Source organism: Mustela nigripes, chromosome 16 (genome assembly GCF_022355385.1).
Source record: "Mustela nigripes isolate SB6536 chromosome 16, MUSNIG.SB6536, whole genome shotgun sequence".
Classification (NCBI taxonomy): Eukaryota; Metazoa; Chordata; class Mammalia; order Carnivora; family Mustelidae; genus Mustela; species Mustela nigripes.
The window spans coordinates 2,115,078-2,129,266 of NC_081572.1; the positions used below are offsets into that span (position 1 = coordinate 2,115,078).

At 50.9% G+C, this 14,189-nt stretch overlaps 1 protein-coding gene across 3 annotated transcripts in view; it reads right to left on the reverse strand.

Annotated features, from left to right (window-relative positions):
• RNF213 (ring finger protein 213) overlaps positions 1-14,189 on the reverse strand; it is a 106,945-nt gene that overhangs the window by 62,382 nt on the left and 30,374 nt on the right. For 2 of the 3 annotated variants that reach the window (XM_059379882.1, XM_059379881.1), the window contains 6 exons: positions 14,055-14,110; positions 12,775-12,928; positions 9,727-9,897; positions 5,848-5,937; positions 4,914-5,036; positions 3,881-4,061 (listed from right to left, as the gene is read on the reverse strand). In XM_059379882.1, the coding sequence (XP_059235865.1) occupies positions 3,881-4,061; positions 4,914-5,036; positions 5,848-5,937; positions 9,727-9,897; positions 12,775-12,928; positions 14,055-14,110 (775 nt within the window). The remainder of the gene's footprint in view (positions 1-3,880; positions 4,062-4,913; positions 5,037-5,847; positions 5,938-9,726; positions 9,898-12,774; positions 12,929-14,054; positions 14,111-14,189) is intronic. The other variant, XM_059379884.1, reaches the window with a different exon arrangement.

A 14,189-nucleotide genomic window follows, 5' to 3' on the forward strand; every position in this document is an offset into this window, starting at 1 on the left:
GGGCTTTCTGCTAGGCAGGAGGCTTGTTTCCTCCTCTCTCTCTGCCTGCCTCTTTGTCTACTTGTGGTCTCTGTCTGTCAAATAAATAAATAAAATCTTTAAAAGAAAGAAAAGAAAAGACAAAGGACCCAAATAAATAAAATCATGAGTGAAAGAGGAGAGATCACAACCAACACCAAAGAAATACAAACAATTATAAGAACATATTATGAGCAACTATACGCCAGCAAATTTGACAATCTGAAAGAAATGGATGCATTTCTAGAGATGTATAAACTACCACACCGCAACCAGGAAGAAATAGAAAACCTGAACAGACCCATAACCAGTAAGGAGATTTAAGAAGTCATCAAAAGTCTCCAAACAAACAAGCACCCAGGGCCAGATGGCATCCCAGGGGAATTCTACCAAACACTTAAAGAAGAATTAATTTCTATTCTCCTGAAACTGTTACAAAAAAATAGAAATGGAAGGAAAACTTCCAAACTCATTTTATGAGGCCAGCATTACCTTGATCCCCAAACCAGACAAAGATCCCATCAAAAAAGAGAATTACAGACCAATATCCCTGATAAACACAAATGCGAAAATTCTCACCAAGATACTAGCCAATAGGATCCAATAGTACGTTGAAAGGATCATTCACCACGACCAAGTAGGATTTATCCCAGGACTGCAAGGTTGGTTCAACATCCACAAAATCAATCAATGTGATATGATACATTAATAAAAGAAAGAACAAGAACCATATGATACTCTCAATAGATGCTGAAAAAGCATTTGACAAAATACAGCATCCTTTCTTGATTAAAACTCTTCACAGTGTAGGGATAGAGGATACATACCTCAAAATCATCAAAGCCATCTATGAAAAACCCACAGCAAATATCATTCGCAATGGAGAAAAATTCAGAGCTTTTCCACTAAGGTCAGGAACACAGCGGGGATGTCCACTATCACTACTGCTATTCAACATAGTACTAGAAGTCCTAGCCTCAGCAATCACACAACAAAAAGAAATTAAAGGCATCCAAATCAGCAAAGAAGTCAAACTCTCACTCTTTGCAGATGATATAATACTTTATGAGGAAAACCCAGAAGACTCCACACCCCCAATCTGTTAGAACTTATACAGGAATTCAGTGAAATGTCAGGATATAAAATCAATGCACAGCAATCAGTTGCATTTCTCTACACCAACAACCAGACAGAAGAAACAGAAATTAAGGAGTCAATCCCACTTACAATTCTGCCCAAAACCATTCCACCTAGGAATAAACCTAAACAAAGAGGAAAAGAATCTGTACTCATTAAACTATAAAGTACTCATGAAAGAAATTCAGGAAGACACAAAGAAATGGAAAAATGTTCCATGCTCATGGATTGGAAGAACAAATATTGTGAAAATGTCTATGCTACCTAAAGCAGTCTACAAGTTTAATGCAATCCCTATCAAAATCCCATCAATGTTTTTCAAAAAATGGAACAAATAAACCTAAAATTCATATGGAACCAGAAAAGACCTCGAATAGCCAGAGGAATGTTGAAAAAGAAAACCAAAGTTGGTAGCGTCACAATTCCGGACTTCAAGCTCTATTACAAAGCTGTCATCATTAAGACACTATGGTACTAGCACAAAAACAGACACAAAGATCAATGGAACAGAAGAGAGCCTCCAAAAATAAACCCTCAACTCTATGGTCAACTAATCTTCAACAAAGCAGAATGTCCAATGGAAAAAAGACAGTCTCTTCAACAAATGGTGTTCGGAAAATTGGACAGCCACATGCAGAAGAATGAAACTGGACCATTTCCTTACACCACACATGAAAATAGACTCAAAATGGATGAAGGACCTCAATGTCAGAAAGGAATCCATCAAAATCCTTGAGGAGAACACAGGAGCACAGGAAGCAACCTCTTTGACCTCAGCCACAGCAACTTCTTCCTAGAAACATTGCCAAAGGCAAGGGAAACAAGGGCAAAAATGAACATTGGGACTTCATCAAGATCAAAAGCTTCTGCACAGCAAAGGAAACAGTTAACAAAACCAAAAGACAACTGACAGAATGGGAGAAGATATTTGCAAACGACATATCAGATAAAGGACTAGTGTCCAGAATCTATAAAGAACTTAGCAAACTCAACACCCAAAGGAGAAATAATCCAATCAAGAAACAGGCAGAGGACGTGAACAGACATTTCTGCAAAGACATCCAGATGGAGGGGCACCTGGGTGGCTCAGTGGGTTAGGCCGCTGCCTTCGGCTCAGGTCATGATCTCAGGGTCCTGGGATCGAGTCCCACATCGGGCTCTCTGCTCAGCGGGGAGCCTGCTTCCTTCTCTCTCTCTCTGCCTGCCTCTCTGCCTACTTGTGATCTCTGTCTGTCAAATAAATAAATAAAATCTTTAAAAAAAAAAAAAAGACATCCAGATGGAAAACAGACACATGAAAAAGTGCTCCACATCACTCGGCATCAGGGAAATACAGATCAAAACCACAGTGAGATCCCACCTCACGCCAGTCAGAATGGCTAAAATCAACAAGTCAGGAAATGACAGATGCTGGCGAGGATGCGGAGAAAGGGGAACCCTCCTACACTGTTGGTGGGAATGCAAGCTGGTGCAGCCACTCTGGAAAACAGCATGGAGGTTCCTCAGAAAGTTGAAAATGGAGCTACCCTATGACCCAGCAATCACGGTACTCGGTATTTACCCTAAAGATACAAACGTAGTGATCCGAGGGGGCATGTGCACCCGAATGTTTATAGCAGCAACGTCCACAATAGCCAAACTATGGAAGGAACCTAGATGTCCATCCTCAGATGAATGGATCAAGATGATGTGGTGTATATACACAATGGAATACTACGCAGCCATCAGAAGAAATGAAATCTTGCCATTTGCGACGACGTGGATGGAACTAGAGCGTATCATGCTTAGTGAAATAAGTCAAGCAGAGAAAGACAACTCTCATATGATCTCCCTGATATGAGGAAGTGGTGATGCAATGTAGGGGGTTTTGGGGTAGGAAAAGAATAAATGAAGCAAGATGGGATCGGGAGGGAGACAAACTGTAAGAGACTCTTCATCTCACAACACCCACTGAGGGTTGCCGGCAGGAGTGGGGCAGGGAGAGGGGTGGGGTGATGGACATTGGCGAGGGCATGTGCTAGGGTGACACACATGCAGGTCTGGCGATTCACAGACCTGCACCCCTGGGGCTGATGTTATATGTTAATAAAACATGTAAACAACAACAACAAAACAAAGCTGCTCTGAGCCACAAAAAGACACGGAAGAACCTTACAGTAATAGCGGGAGAAGCTGTGCGAGTGGGGGCAGGGAAGTACAAGTATGTGAACCCCGTACATTCTGCTCAATTCTCCTGTCGCTGTACAGATACACCGGAAGTGTCTATTAATTAAAAAAAAAAAAGAATGTCCGCTTTCAATAATGTCCATAAAACCCCCACATCCATCGTCTTATTTTCTCCGCGCCGCAGCCACCGGCGAGGAGCTCGGCTTTTCCAGGCTGTCCCTGCGCTCTGAGGGCGCAGAGACTCCGAATCTTCGCCCTGGGACGTGCACCCCCGAACCCGCATCTGGGGACCCACCAACTGTAATACGGTGTTTATGGGGCAGTCCGGGCCTCACAGCCCAGCGCAGCGCGGGGTCCGTCAGGACGCGGCAGGGAACCCGCTGGGCGCAGCAGCCCGGCCTGGCCCGGCCCGGCGCCGACCCACGGAGCCGGGTGGCCCGAACCCCTCGGGCTCCCGCGGCCCGGCCGCTCCCTTTGCCCAACGTCCACCCAACATCCCGGCGGGGTGCCGGCCCCCGCCCCCACCCGCCCCCGGGTCCCCGCGCCCCCGCAGACGCACCGCACAGCTTGAAGAGATGCCTCATGTCCTCACACAAGAGCAGGTGCTTTAAAACCGCGTCCAGGTCGTCGGCGGCGTCGCCGTCGCGTCGCGGCCAGGACTTGGTGATCACGGCCGACACCAGGGTGCCGAACTTCCACAGGTCGTGCCTGGAGATCCTCTCGAGCACGCTGGTCTGCGACTGCGGGCGGACGCCGCGGCGGGCCGTGACCGGTCGGCGCCGGCCCGGCCGTCGCCCGCGCGCCGCAAGCCTTCGGCAGGGCAGGGGCTTGCTCCCGCCGTCCGCCACCTCAGGGGAGCCCGCGGAGGGGCGGCCCCGCTCGGACCCACCCCGCCCCCCGGCCGGAAGCCCTCGCTGCGGCAGGAACCGGGCCGTCGTCCGCTGACGGGAGGCTGCCGGGGGAAGCCGCCCGAGCGAAGCACGCGCTCGCCGTGACGGACGACGGCGTCCTCCAGAGAGGAGGAGCCGGGGAGGACCCCGCGCCGCGGCTGCGCGTCAGACGGACGAGCGCGAGCAAGATGCAGAGCAGCCGGGTCGGGAGGGAAGGAGCGCAGCGACCTCCCCCGCCCTGACGGCATCTTGTGGCAGGAAAAAGCCCAGAGCGCTAGAGCGCGCACGCCCTTTACAAGCGCGCGCGCGCACGCACACGCACGCGCCTATATATACACGCACGCAGGCGCATGCGCACACACGGACAGGCGGAGGCTGCTCCGGGGAGGCCGCGCGGGTCCCGCCTCGCCGACGAGACGGTGAGTGAGTTGACAGAATCTTTCCGCTTCGTCCGCTTTTCCCCCCGTAAACGTGCGGTGGGCCGGCGGCGGGTGCCCCGCAGGCCGCTGGCGCTCCCACAGGCCGGCGGCAGTGACCGGCGCACACGCGCGGGGGGCGCCCCCAACCTCCCCCGCGGGTGACGGGACGCTGCGCGGCGTCGCGGGGCGGAGGGGCCGCGCCCCAGGCCGGGAGGCGGATGCCGGGGCTCGGCGTGTGGGAAGCCGCGCGCGGTCGCGGGCGCCGGGCCGGCGGGGCTGGTACCTGGCAGGCCGAGCTCACGGCCTCGACGGCGCACTTCTGGAAGCATCGGGACACGCGGTCTTCCCGCTCCGTGGCGTCCCAGTGGGGGCTGCAGAAGGCGGAGATCTGCACCAGCGGCTTCTCCTGCAACCACACGGGCGCGTCGGGGCCGCCCTCCAGCCGCGGGGGCCGCCCTCCAGCCGCGGGGGCCGCCCTCGAGCCACGGGGACCCGGACGCTCTTCTCCGCTCGCCGCCCCCGCCCGGCACGGCCCGCGCCCCGGCCCCGCGGCGGCCGCCGTCACACAGCGGGACTCCAGCCCACACAGCGGGACTCGGGCCCACACAGCGGGACACACAGTGGGACACACAGCGGGACTCGGGCGCACACAGCGGGACACACAGCGGGACACCGGCCCACACAGCGGGACACACAGCAGGACTCCGGCCCACACAGCGGGACTCGGGCGCGCAGAAGCCGCTGGTCCCGCCGGCGGACCAGCTAGGTCAGGAGAACCAGTGCCGTCCCCCTGGGTTCTGCTTCCCCCAAGCGTCATTTAATAGTTACGCATCCGCGTGTCCCGTGAAGAAGCGCACCCCCACTTCCCTGGGGCCACAAGCTTTAACGAAAGGGAAGCCCCTTCTGTTTCCCTGTTTGTCCCCGGGCTTAGCAAGGCTTCGGTCACCGACAGGCCACGTGGAGCTACTGCGTGTGGGGCACCGGACTCCCCATACCTGTGGGGTTTCCCGCGGGTACGAACGCACCCCCTTCTTCGCGGGGATGTCCTCTTTGATCAAACCATTAAGGCTGGGTCAGCAAGCAAAGTCCCCCCGGCCCCGTGCCCTGCCCACCGGGCCTCTCCGTTCAAAGGGCACGTGTTATCGTAGGGGGTGGGGAAGGGTCCGGCTTCCTCAACACGCCCCATGAAAAGAACGACCCTGGGGTCGTTCTGGTACCTGCTTGATTCTCCCTTCCAAGTCCCCCATCAAGGACTCCTTCCAGTCGTACCCCACGGGGAAGTTGATTTCCACCAGCCGCCGCCAGACCTGCAAAGCACACGTGTCAGCGACAGCCTCCGTGACAACGAAGTACTGTGGGGAGTTCTATGAAAAAGGGAAGACTTTCATCGCAATTCCAGGAGCAGTGGCCACCTGGCACTTGACCCTGTCCCTTGACCCTGGTGAGCTGTGTCCGTGGTGCGTCAGAGCCAACCCTAGACTTTGAGAAGGGCCTGACAGGACCAGCCCACCAGGATGGTGCTTCCACCGTGTAACTGGTTTTGATTCTGAAACTATTTCTCGCACTTGCCTTATTTCAAAAACCTTCAGACATACGGGAAAAAAAGGTGCAAGAATGGACCAATGACACCCGTATTTCTTCAACTGGATTCCCCAGGGATTAATACTCAACAGCTGCTTTCTGTCTTCCATCAGAGACTTGCACAAGGAGGTCACGAGATCCCTGTCCTGTCAGGGCTGACGGGCAGGTCTGCCGGATTTCGCCATGAAGTGCTTTTCTCCTTTGCATTAAATGGTCCTCTGTGGCAGGCTACTCTGGATATCCTGTTCCTTCATACTTCTGTGCACCGACTTCAACACCCATGATGGATTTTGACTGAATTTATTACTCCTGCCATGTTACAGGATGAAGGGTGTTTTGGGTCTGTCTTTGTTTTTTTAAGCAGGCTCCATGCCCAGTGAGGGGCTTAAATTCACAACCCTGAGATAGAGAAGTCACTTGCTGTACAGACTGAGCCCACCAGCTGCATTCTTCATGGAAAGAAAAAAAATGGACAGCCAGTTAAGAATCTGGCCCTTGATTTTGCCTCAGGTCATGATCTCAGGGTCATGAGATCCAGGTCCAGGTCAGGTTCCACACTGGACATGGAGCCTGCTTAAAAAACAAATACCGAAAAACAAACAAATAAAACCTTTCTCTTCCCCCACCTGCCTTATTCCTGTAAATAAGTATCAGTGACTTGTAATCCAGTCCTGATGTTACTGTTTGGATAATGCAATTGTCCTAGATTTGGCTAATCCCTTCAGACTAGCTTCTGGGTCCTTTTTAAAAAAATGTGGAATGACTTTCAATTTATAGAAATCCTGCAAAGATAAGACAGAGTTCGCATGTATGCTCAACCCAGCTTCCCCTAATATTCATGACTTCCTTGGCCTCGGTAGAGCTGTCAAAGCTAGGAAACAGGCATTGCTGGAGTGACATGAACTACAAATGCAGCCCTTCTCCATCCCAGGGTCTACTCCAGGATGCCAGCCCGCCATTAGTCTCATTCCCACAACTTGTCTCAGGTTGGTGCTGCACTCTTCATGCCACCTCTGGAACCTGCTTGTCCTTCCAGAAGCACAAATCTCTTTGTGGGGATGGTATTTAGCAGCTTTGCTTGGGGCTCCCACTATGCTCCTGGGCCTGGCCGTCCTGATTTCTAGGCCTTTCAGTGCAGAGAGCTAGGAGCCACTACAGCTTTTTGGGTCATGAATTCATACCATCGCTGGTGGCTCCTGGTCCTCTGCTGCATCTCCCTTCTCCACAGTGAGAAAGGACTCCAGCTCCCAACAGCGTCAACCCCTTTGCTGTTCGCTCAGTTTTAACAGGATACAGATTGCTCCACAAGCGCTACATGTGTTCTACCACCAATCGTGAAGTTTCTAAATAAGGTTAGAAACTCCTGTGTATTTTCTTCCCTTTGACCTCAGACTTGTTTTCTCTGAGGGAGATTGCTAGAAGTTCTGTTCTCTGACTATTTGGATTCATGATCTTTTCCCCTCCCAGGGGAGAAGTAACAAGTCTGAGGTACAGCAAGGGTCATCAGCCCTGCTCATGTATGGTCTCAGCTGTGTGATTTTATGACCACCCTGTTAAAGTGTCCCTGGAAGGCGACTTCCTGGTGCAATGAGCCGTCTGGTTCGCTCATCTCTCTTTCCACAGCAGTGTCCTAGCGCTAGCTGACAATGTTGAAGAACAGAGCTGGGTTTGTCCCATCTCCCCAAACCACGGTTCCCTCCTCTGTAAGGGGTCAGGCACCAGCCTCAGAGGGGATGCTCAATGACATTCTAATTAACATTATTTCACCATTATTACTGCATTTAGCTGAAAATCATCCTCTCACGTCAATGGACCAAATGCCATCCTGAAGTCATTCTTAATGTTTGGGGGATTATACCATTTGAAATCTTGAAACACTTAATAACTTAGCAATTGTAACTCAATAATTCAATCATTTTGTTTTTGTGTTTTTGTGGGATTTAAGTCTTGTTTTTTGTTTTTGTTTTTGTTTAAAGATTTTTTTTTTTTAAAGATTTTATTTATTCATTTGAGAGAGAGACAGTGAGAGAGAACATGAGCGAGGAGAAGGTCAGAGGGAGAAGCAGACTCCCCATGGAGCTGGGAGCCCAATGTGGGACTCGATCCCGGGACTCCCGGATCATGACCTGAGCCGAAGGCAGTCGTCCAACCAACTGAGCCACCCAGGCGCCCCATTGTTTAAAGATTTTATTTGTTTATTTGACAGAGATCACAGTAGACAGAGAGGCAAGCAGAGAGAGAGAGGGAAGCAGGCTCCCTGCTGAGCAGAGAGCCCGATGCGGGACTCGATCCCAGGACCCTGAGATCATGACCTGAGCCAAAGGCAGCAGCTTAACCCACTGAGCCACCCAGGTGCCCCTGTGGGATTTAAGTCTTAAGATGCCTGGCATTTCACAGAGCAATTACAGAAGGCTTTTCTGATGCTTAAGAAACACAAGCTGAAATCTGCAACTTTTGGGGGGCATTTTATTTTGTCCATATTCTAGTCTATTCTATGTGAGAGACCAACATGTACAGTCACTTTCTATCTTGATGGGCACTGACATACAGGCTAGGTCTGATTAGGAGGCTAAGAAGAATCTGGAAATGAGCCGTGAGCCACAGACACTGGTTGCATCACCCCAGGCAGACAGGGGAAGGAAAACCACAGATCGAGCCAGGATGGGAGTACAGAACCGGATGCTCGGCATACACACTGCTGGCTCACTGGCCACCAGCCGGGAAAACCTGCAGCCTCTAAGGATTATAAACTTTTGTGGCCAAGGTTTTCTTTGGGGCATTTTCCTCAGTGGCCATCACCTCTCTAGTTTTCGGGGGGAATAAGAAAGAAACGGATAGGATGTGTAGACAGCCCTGCAGGACCTAACCCAGTCCTGTAAAGCCAGAGGCGTCACACGGTACATTGATGGGATTGCCCAAAATCTCACGTCAAGCACGGAGATCATTTTAACTGGGTTCTTCTCAACACCACGGAAGGTCAAGTGGTAGACCCTTCATAACTTGTTGGAAGTAGGAAGAAGACATTAAGCATTAGGATAAAAAACAGAGGAAGTAAGGCACCCCTAGCCTTCAGCACAACCCTTTCTTACCCCTCCATCTCGGAGCAACGCATCCACTCCTGCTTGGGTGACCCCTCCACGGGCCAGACCCCCCAGTTGCCCTTGTCCTCCCCCACCTCATCCAGCCTCGTTCTGGAACCCTTCTAGCCTTTCTGAGGCTGATTTCCCTCAGAAATTTCTTCAGAAATCCCTCTGCCCAATCGCCTCTTCAACTACCTGTTGTCTCCACTGTTTCCTGACATTTCCAGCCTTAACTACCTCCAACCTTCCTTGCTCAAATAGAGCCCAAAGGCCCCGGGTCCCCGCCCTTCCCACGAGGCCTGTCACGGGGGGCCTGCAGGTGGTATGACCAGGAATGGGCTCTCCAGTCCTGAGGATGGAGCACTGGCCCGGGGCCAGCACATTGCATCCCTGCTCAGACCGCTGTGGGCAGCGTCTCAGCCCACCAGGACTTACCTTGATTTCCTCCTGGTATCTGAATATGACAGTTGATGTGTAGGTTTGCCTAAAGATGCTCTCCCGAAAAATGTCCCGAAGCCAAGCTCTCGTCGAAGTGACTGTCCCCTGGAATACTGTTTGCACAGAAATCTTCCCAGCTTCTTTTCTTGGCCCTTCGGCTGAATCCTGCTGCAGCAAGGGAGAGAAGGTATGTAATGGTCCCGAGCTGTGACTCAGGCTACTCTGGAGACAACACTGTCCCTTCCCAGTCCACAGCAGGCCCTAGAGAACAGCAACCTCTGAGTCACAGGAGTGCCTTCAGGACACCTGCCTTGCCAGGGGCTACATTCAAGGTGCTTCAATTTTCCTGGACTCTGGATTCACTCTGAGAGCTGACAACTCAGGCAAAGTGGGGGAGGGGCGGGAAAGACAAGCATGCCGCCATGAACCACCCTAGCAGAGGGGACCATGCCTTACCAATGAGCAGATCATGCTAGCCCAGGCCACGCCGGTACACCTTCTCCAGACTGGCTGGGGAAGGGTGCACCCCAAATGCAGAGCCGCCAGCAGCTCAGAGACACCCTTCCCCCAGGGCACCATGCAAACCCCTGATCCTTGGCCATAGAAACAGCCCAAGGTGGGACAGAGGTAAACCCAAATCCATGTTCACCTCCCATGAAGCCTCTCCTAGTCCCTCTCTCCCTCTGGAAAATCTGAGTTCCGTGGGGTCGAAGGCTCTGGCGTTTCCCCCCACCACAGCAGGAGCACAGCCATATGAATGCAGGCGTCGGAACACCCACCTCTGCAGTGGTTGCTCCCTGAGGCCCTGGAAGGGTCTCCCCAGCTCTGTGCTAGCCTGTGTTCCTCAGCGGAGTTCCACAAGTTAGAAGTGTCAGGACCCACAACGGGACTTGCTGCTACTCCTCCCTACGGGATGTCCCTGAGAAGCACCGCGAGCCCTCCCTCCCAGCTGGTGGCCAAGCAGATGCGGTTCTCACCACAGGAGCTGATGCTGCGGGGGAGAGGGCAACAATTCACAGGCAGGCAGGCAGACATCGGGGCGTTAACCATGGTGGGCGCCAAGTAGGGAAAGTACAAGGTATTCTCAAGACATACGAAAGGGAAGATACCCAGCCTGGGGCAGTAAGGGGCTCTGTCCCTAAAAATGAGGAGGGTGCCAGATGTGTGGGAGGGTGGGTAGAGGTGTGCCTGGCCAACACGACAGATCACTGGATGGCAAGAGGTGGCAATGGTTCTCAGCTGAAATTTGGACATCTCAGCCCTTGTTTAAAATCCCCAAACGATGCAGCACCTTCTAGAATAATCCAGAAGCTTCAGCATGGCATGCATTCCCTGCGATCTGGCCTTACCTGGATCTGGCTCCTTCCCTGCCACAGTGTTCCTTGCAGACCCTGGGGAACAGCAGCGTTCCTCCTCCCTGAGGGCGGTTTCCTCTTCATGGGGATGCAGGCCCTGCCCTTGGTGCCCCGGGCACCTTAACGACCCTCTAGCTTACTGTCTGTCCCTTGTGGTGCTGTGATGTGTTCACAGGGTGGCGCCCCAGAGACCTCTCCAGGAGGCGGGCCATTGTCTCTCCCATCCCCCTGTCCTCTGCACCACGCAAGGCAGAGACGGGCAATTCAGTGAACAGCCCAGACCTGAGAATCTAGGCTGGGGGCTCACGTGTGTGCTCCTTGCTTTTCTGACTCCGGTGTCCTGCCAATCCAGTGAACCCTCTGTGTCGGGACCCATCTGGAAGCTAGTTGAAAACACATCACTTTTGTTGAGTGCTAGTTTTGTGAAACTTTTTGTTTTTATGGCATGGAGAGAGTATTTTTACCATGAGGTAGATTACACTGGTCTGGGATTCTGACCCACATTTAAGACTTATTTTCTGCAGGAAAATAGACCCTAGAAAACTAACAAACTTCCTAAACACAGTTTATTTGGAAATAGGCACCCACCTTATGGTTTAAATGGCACCTGATTCATAGAAAGCAATCATCTTACCAATAATAGTTATTTTAAACTGTGTCTTTGGTATTTTAAAGAAGAAAAGAGTGAAAGGAATAAAGTTAAAACATACATTGAATTCGTCTCCATCATTAACATCACAGTTCTGAATCATAATACAGTAGACCAAAAGGTGATTAGTCTAAATATAAAATCTATCATTTTCAAATTAAAGCCCTTAAACTCAAGCATGCAGAGTCCACAACAAGAAGCAAACGCTGTCGTGAGCGGCAACAGGCGTGAGTCTCAGAGACATGGTGTCGGGTGAAGCAAGCAGACACAAAACACAGAAAGTTCAAGGACAGCCAAAACTCAGATTTGGTGGTAGGAGACAGAAGGTGGTTCCCTCTGGGAGGTGTGTAGAGGGAGAGGGCACAGGGTGCTGGGGTCTCCCTACAGCTTGATTCGGGAGGCAGCACAAGGGAGGCTGTGTGCAAGGCCCTGAGGTGTGTACTTAGGACGTCTGGAGCGGCTGCTGTATTGAAGGAACAGTGTGCAGGAAATGAGGTCACGTGGGAACAACCATGCATGGATACACACTTTGGGCACATATTTTGGGTACCTTGCCTGACTTTCCAGCCAGCTGCACTGCTCTTCCGTTAACCCATTCATCTGGTGTTTTTTTTGTTTTTTTTTAAAGATTTTATTTATTTATTTATTTGACAGACGGAGATCACAAGCAGGCAGAGAGGCCAGGCAGAGAGAGAGGAGGAAGCAGGCCCCCCGCTGAGCAGAGAGCCCGATGCAGGGCTTGATCCCAGGACTCTGAGATCATGACCTGAGCATCTGGTGTTTTGTATGTTGACCCCTGCACTGCCTCTCCACCTCCAACTGAAGCCCTAGGAGGGCAAGGGTGCAGACTCACCAAAACATCCCCAGTGTATGGAACAGAACCCAGCATGGGGCAGATGCCCAACAAATATTTGAGGAGGGGATCAGCCACTCTGTTTCCCTCTAGCAATCCTAGAAACCAGCCGATCTCTGTTCTGTAGTGAGGCCACTTGGAATTCCATACTTATCGTGGGTGCGACATGATGTGTGTGTTCCACTTACCACTAGAGGCTTAAGTGAAATAATTCTGCAAACAATCTCAGCAGATAAGGCAGGCAGCTCATAAAACTTTTGGTCTTTTGTTATTCTGCAGACAGTTTCATGAAGTTTCAGGCACACAGTCAAGTAGGACTGTATCAAGGGCTCCTCAAGAATCCTACCCCGCAAAGAGTCAAGAGAGATCATTGAAGTAATTTAGGAGAAGTGAGAAAACAGTACCCATTTTCCCTGACGAGATCCTTCCCTTCAAAATACCTACGAGGAAGACATGGTTCTGATCCCATGTTGGTTAACATTGATTGGGAACATTTCAACAGATCCTGAACTTATGACCAAGATAAAAAAGGAAACAAAGTCCTTTTGGTTTGCCTCCATGGTCTGAACTCTTTAGACAAAAGCAAGTCAAACTATTTCCAAGTGTAGGCCCTTATTCGAAAGAAAAAAATGCTGGGGATGTGTATTACTGAAGATAAGGATACTAGATAAACTTGAAAAAATTTCAGAAAGATCCAGGGAGGGAGGCAGGGAGGGAGGGCTGGGGAAAAGTGCTAGAATGGGCACTGAGCGTGGAGACCACATCTCACATTCCCCGGCTGGCAGAGGGCCCGAGCTGGTGGGACCTGACCGGAGCATGGTGTGGCAGGTGGCAGGACAAAGGCACCGTGGGGTGCTTCTGTGGGACCCAGGGGAGACCTTGAAGCCTCGGGGCTTGACATTAACAGAGATCTGACACCCCCACCATCCTGAACACCCTAAGAATTCAGGTGAGGTGATATGGAAAAAGCTCCGAGAATCTCAGGAAACACCTATCAGCATGTGTGGGTTTCTACTGTTTTGCATTCCGCATATAGTGTGTCCCTTCGGGGTGTCAGAGGTCATACAGGTCTGTAGGAGCAAATGATTTCAGATAACCATGCAAAGCTAAGTTTGATTTTTACTTTCAACCGGCCTGACTTGCAAAAAACACACAAAGACCAACGTTCAAGAAATCCAGAACATGAGCGTGAATATGTAATATGGTGATCATCAAAAAAATAAATGGAAGCAAATGTGTAGGAAAAAAGACCAGATGGAAATAAACCAAAATCTTAGCAGGTGATATTGATTATTTTCCCTTAAGACAAAACCAAACCAAACCAGGATGTTCACAGCTTAAAAACAAGGTTGGATATACACTGAGGGCCTTCTGATTTCAACAGTAAATATGGGAGACGGCGGTCAGTTTGGGAGAGGGGGAGGTAACCTCATGCAATACAGAGGCTGCATTTCACTTTTCTACTTACTTGTCTTGAAAAATATCCAGGAGGTGCAGCAGCATTTGAAAAACTTCCTCAATGTTCTGGGGCAATGAAGAGAAAAGATAGGAAAGAGTTAATCAAGATGCCACCATCTTCCTGAAAACAGAACTGAAAAAACAA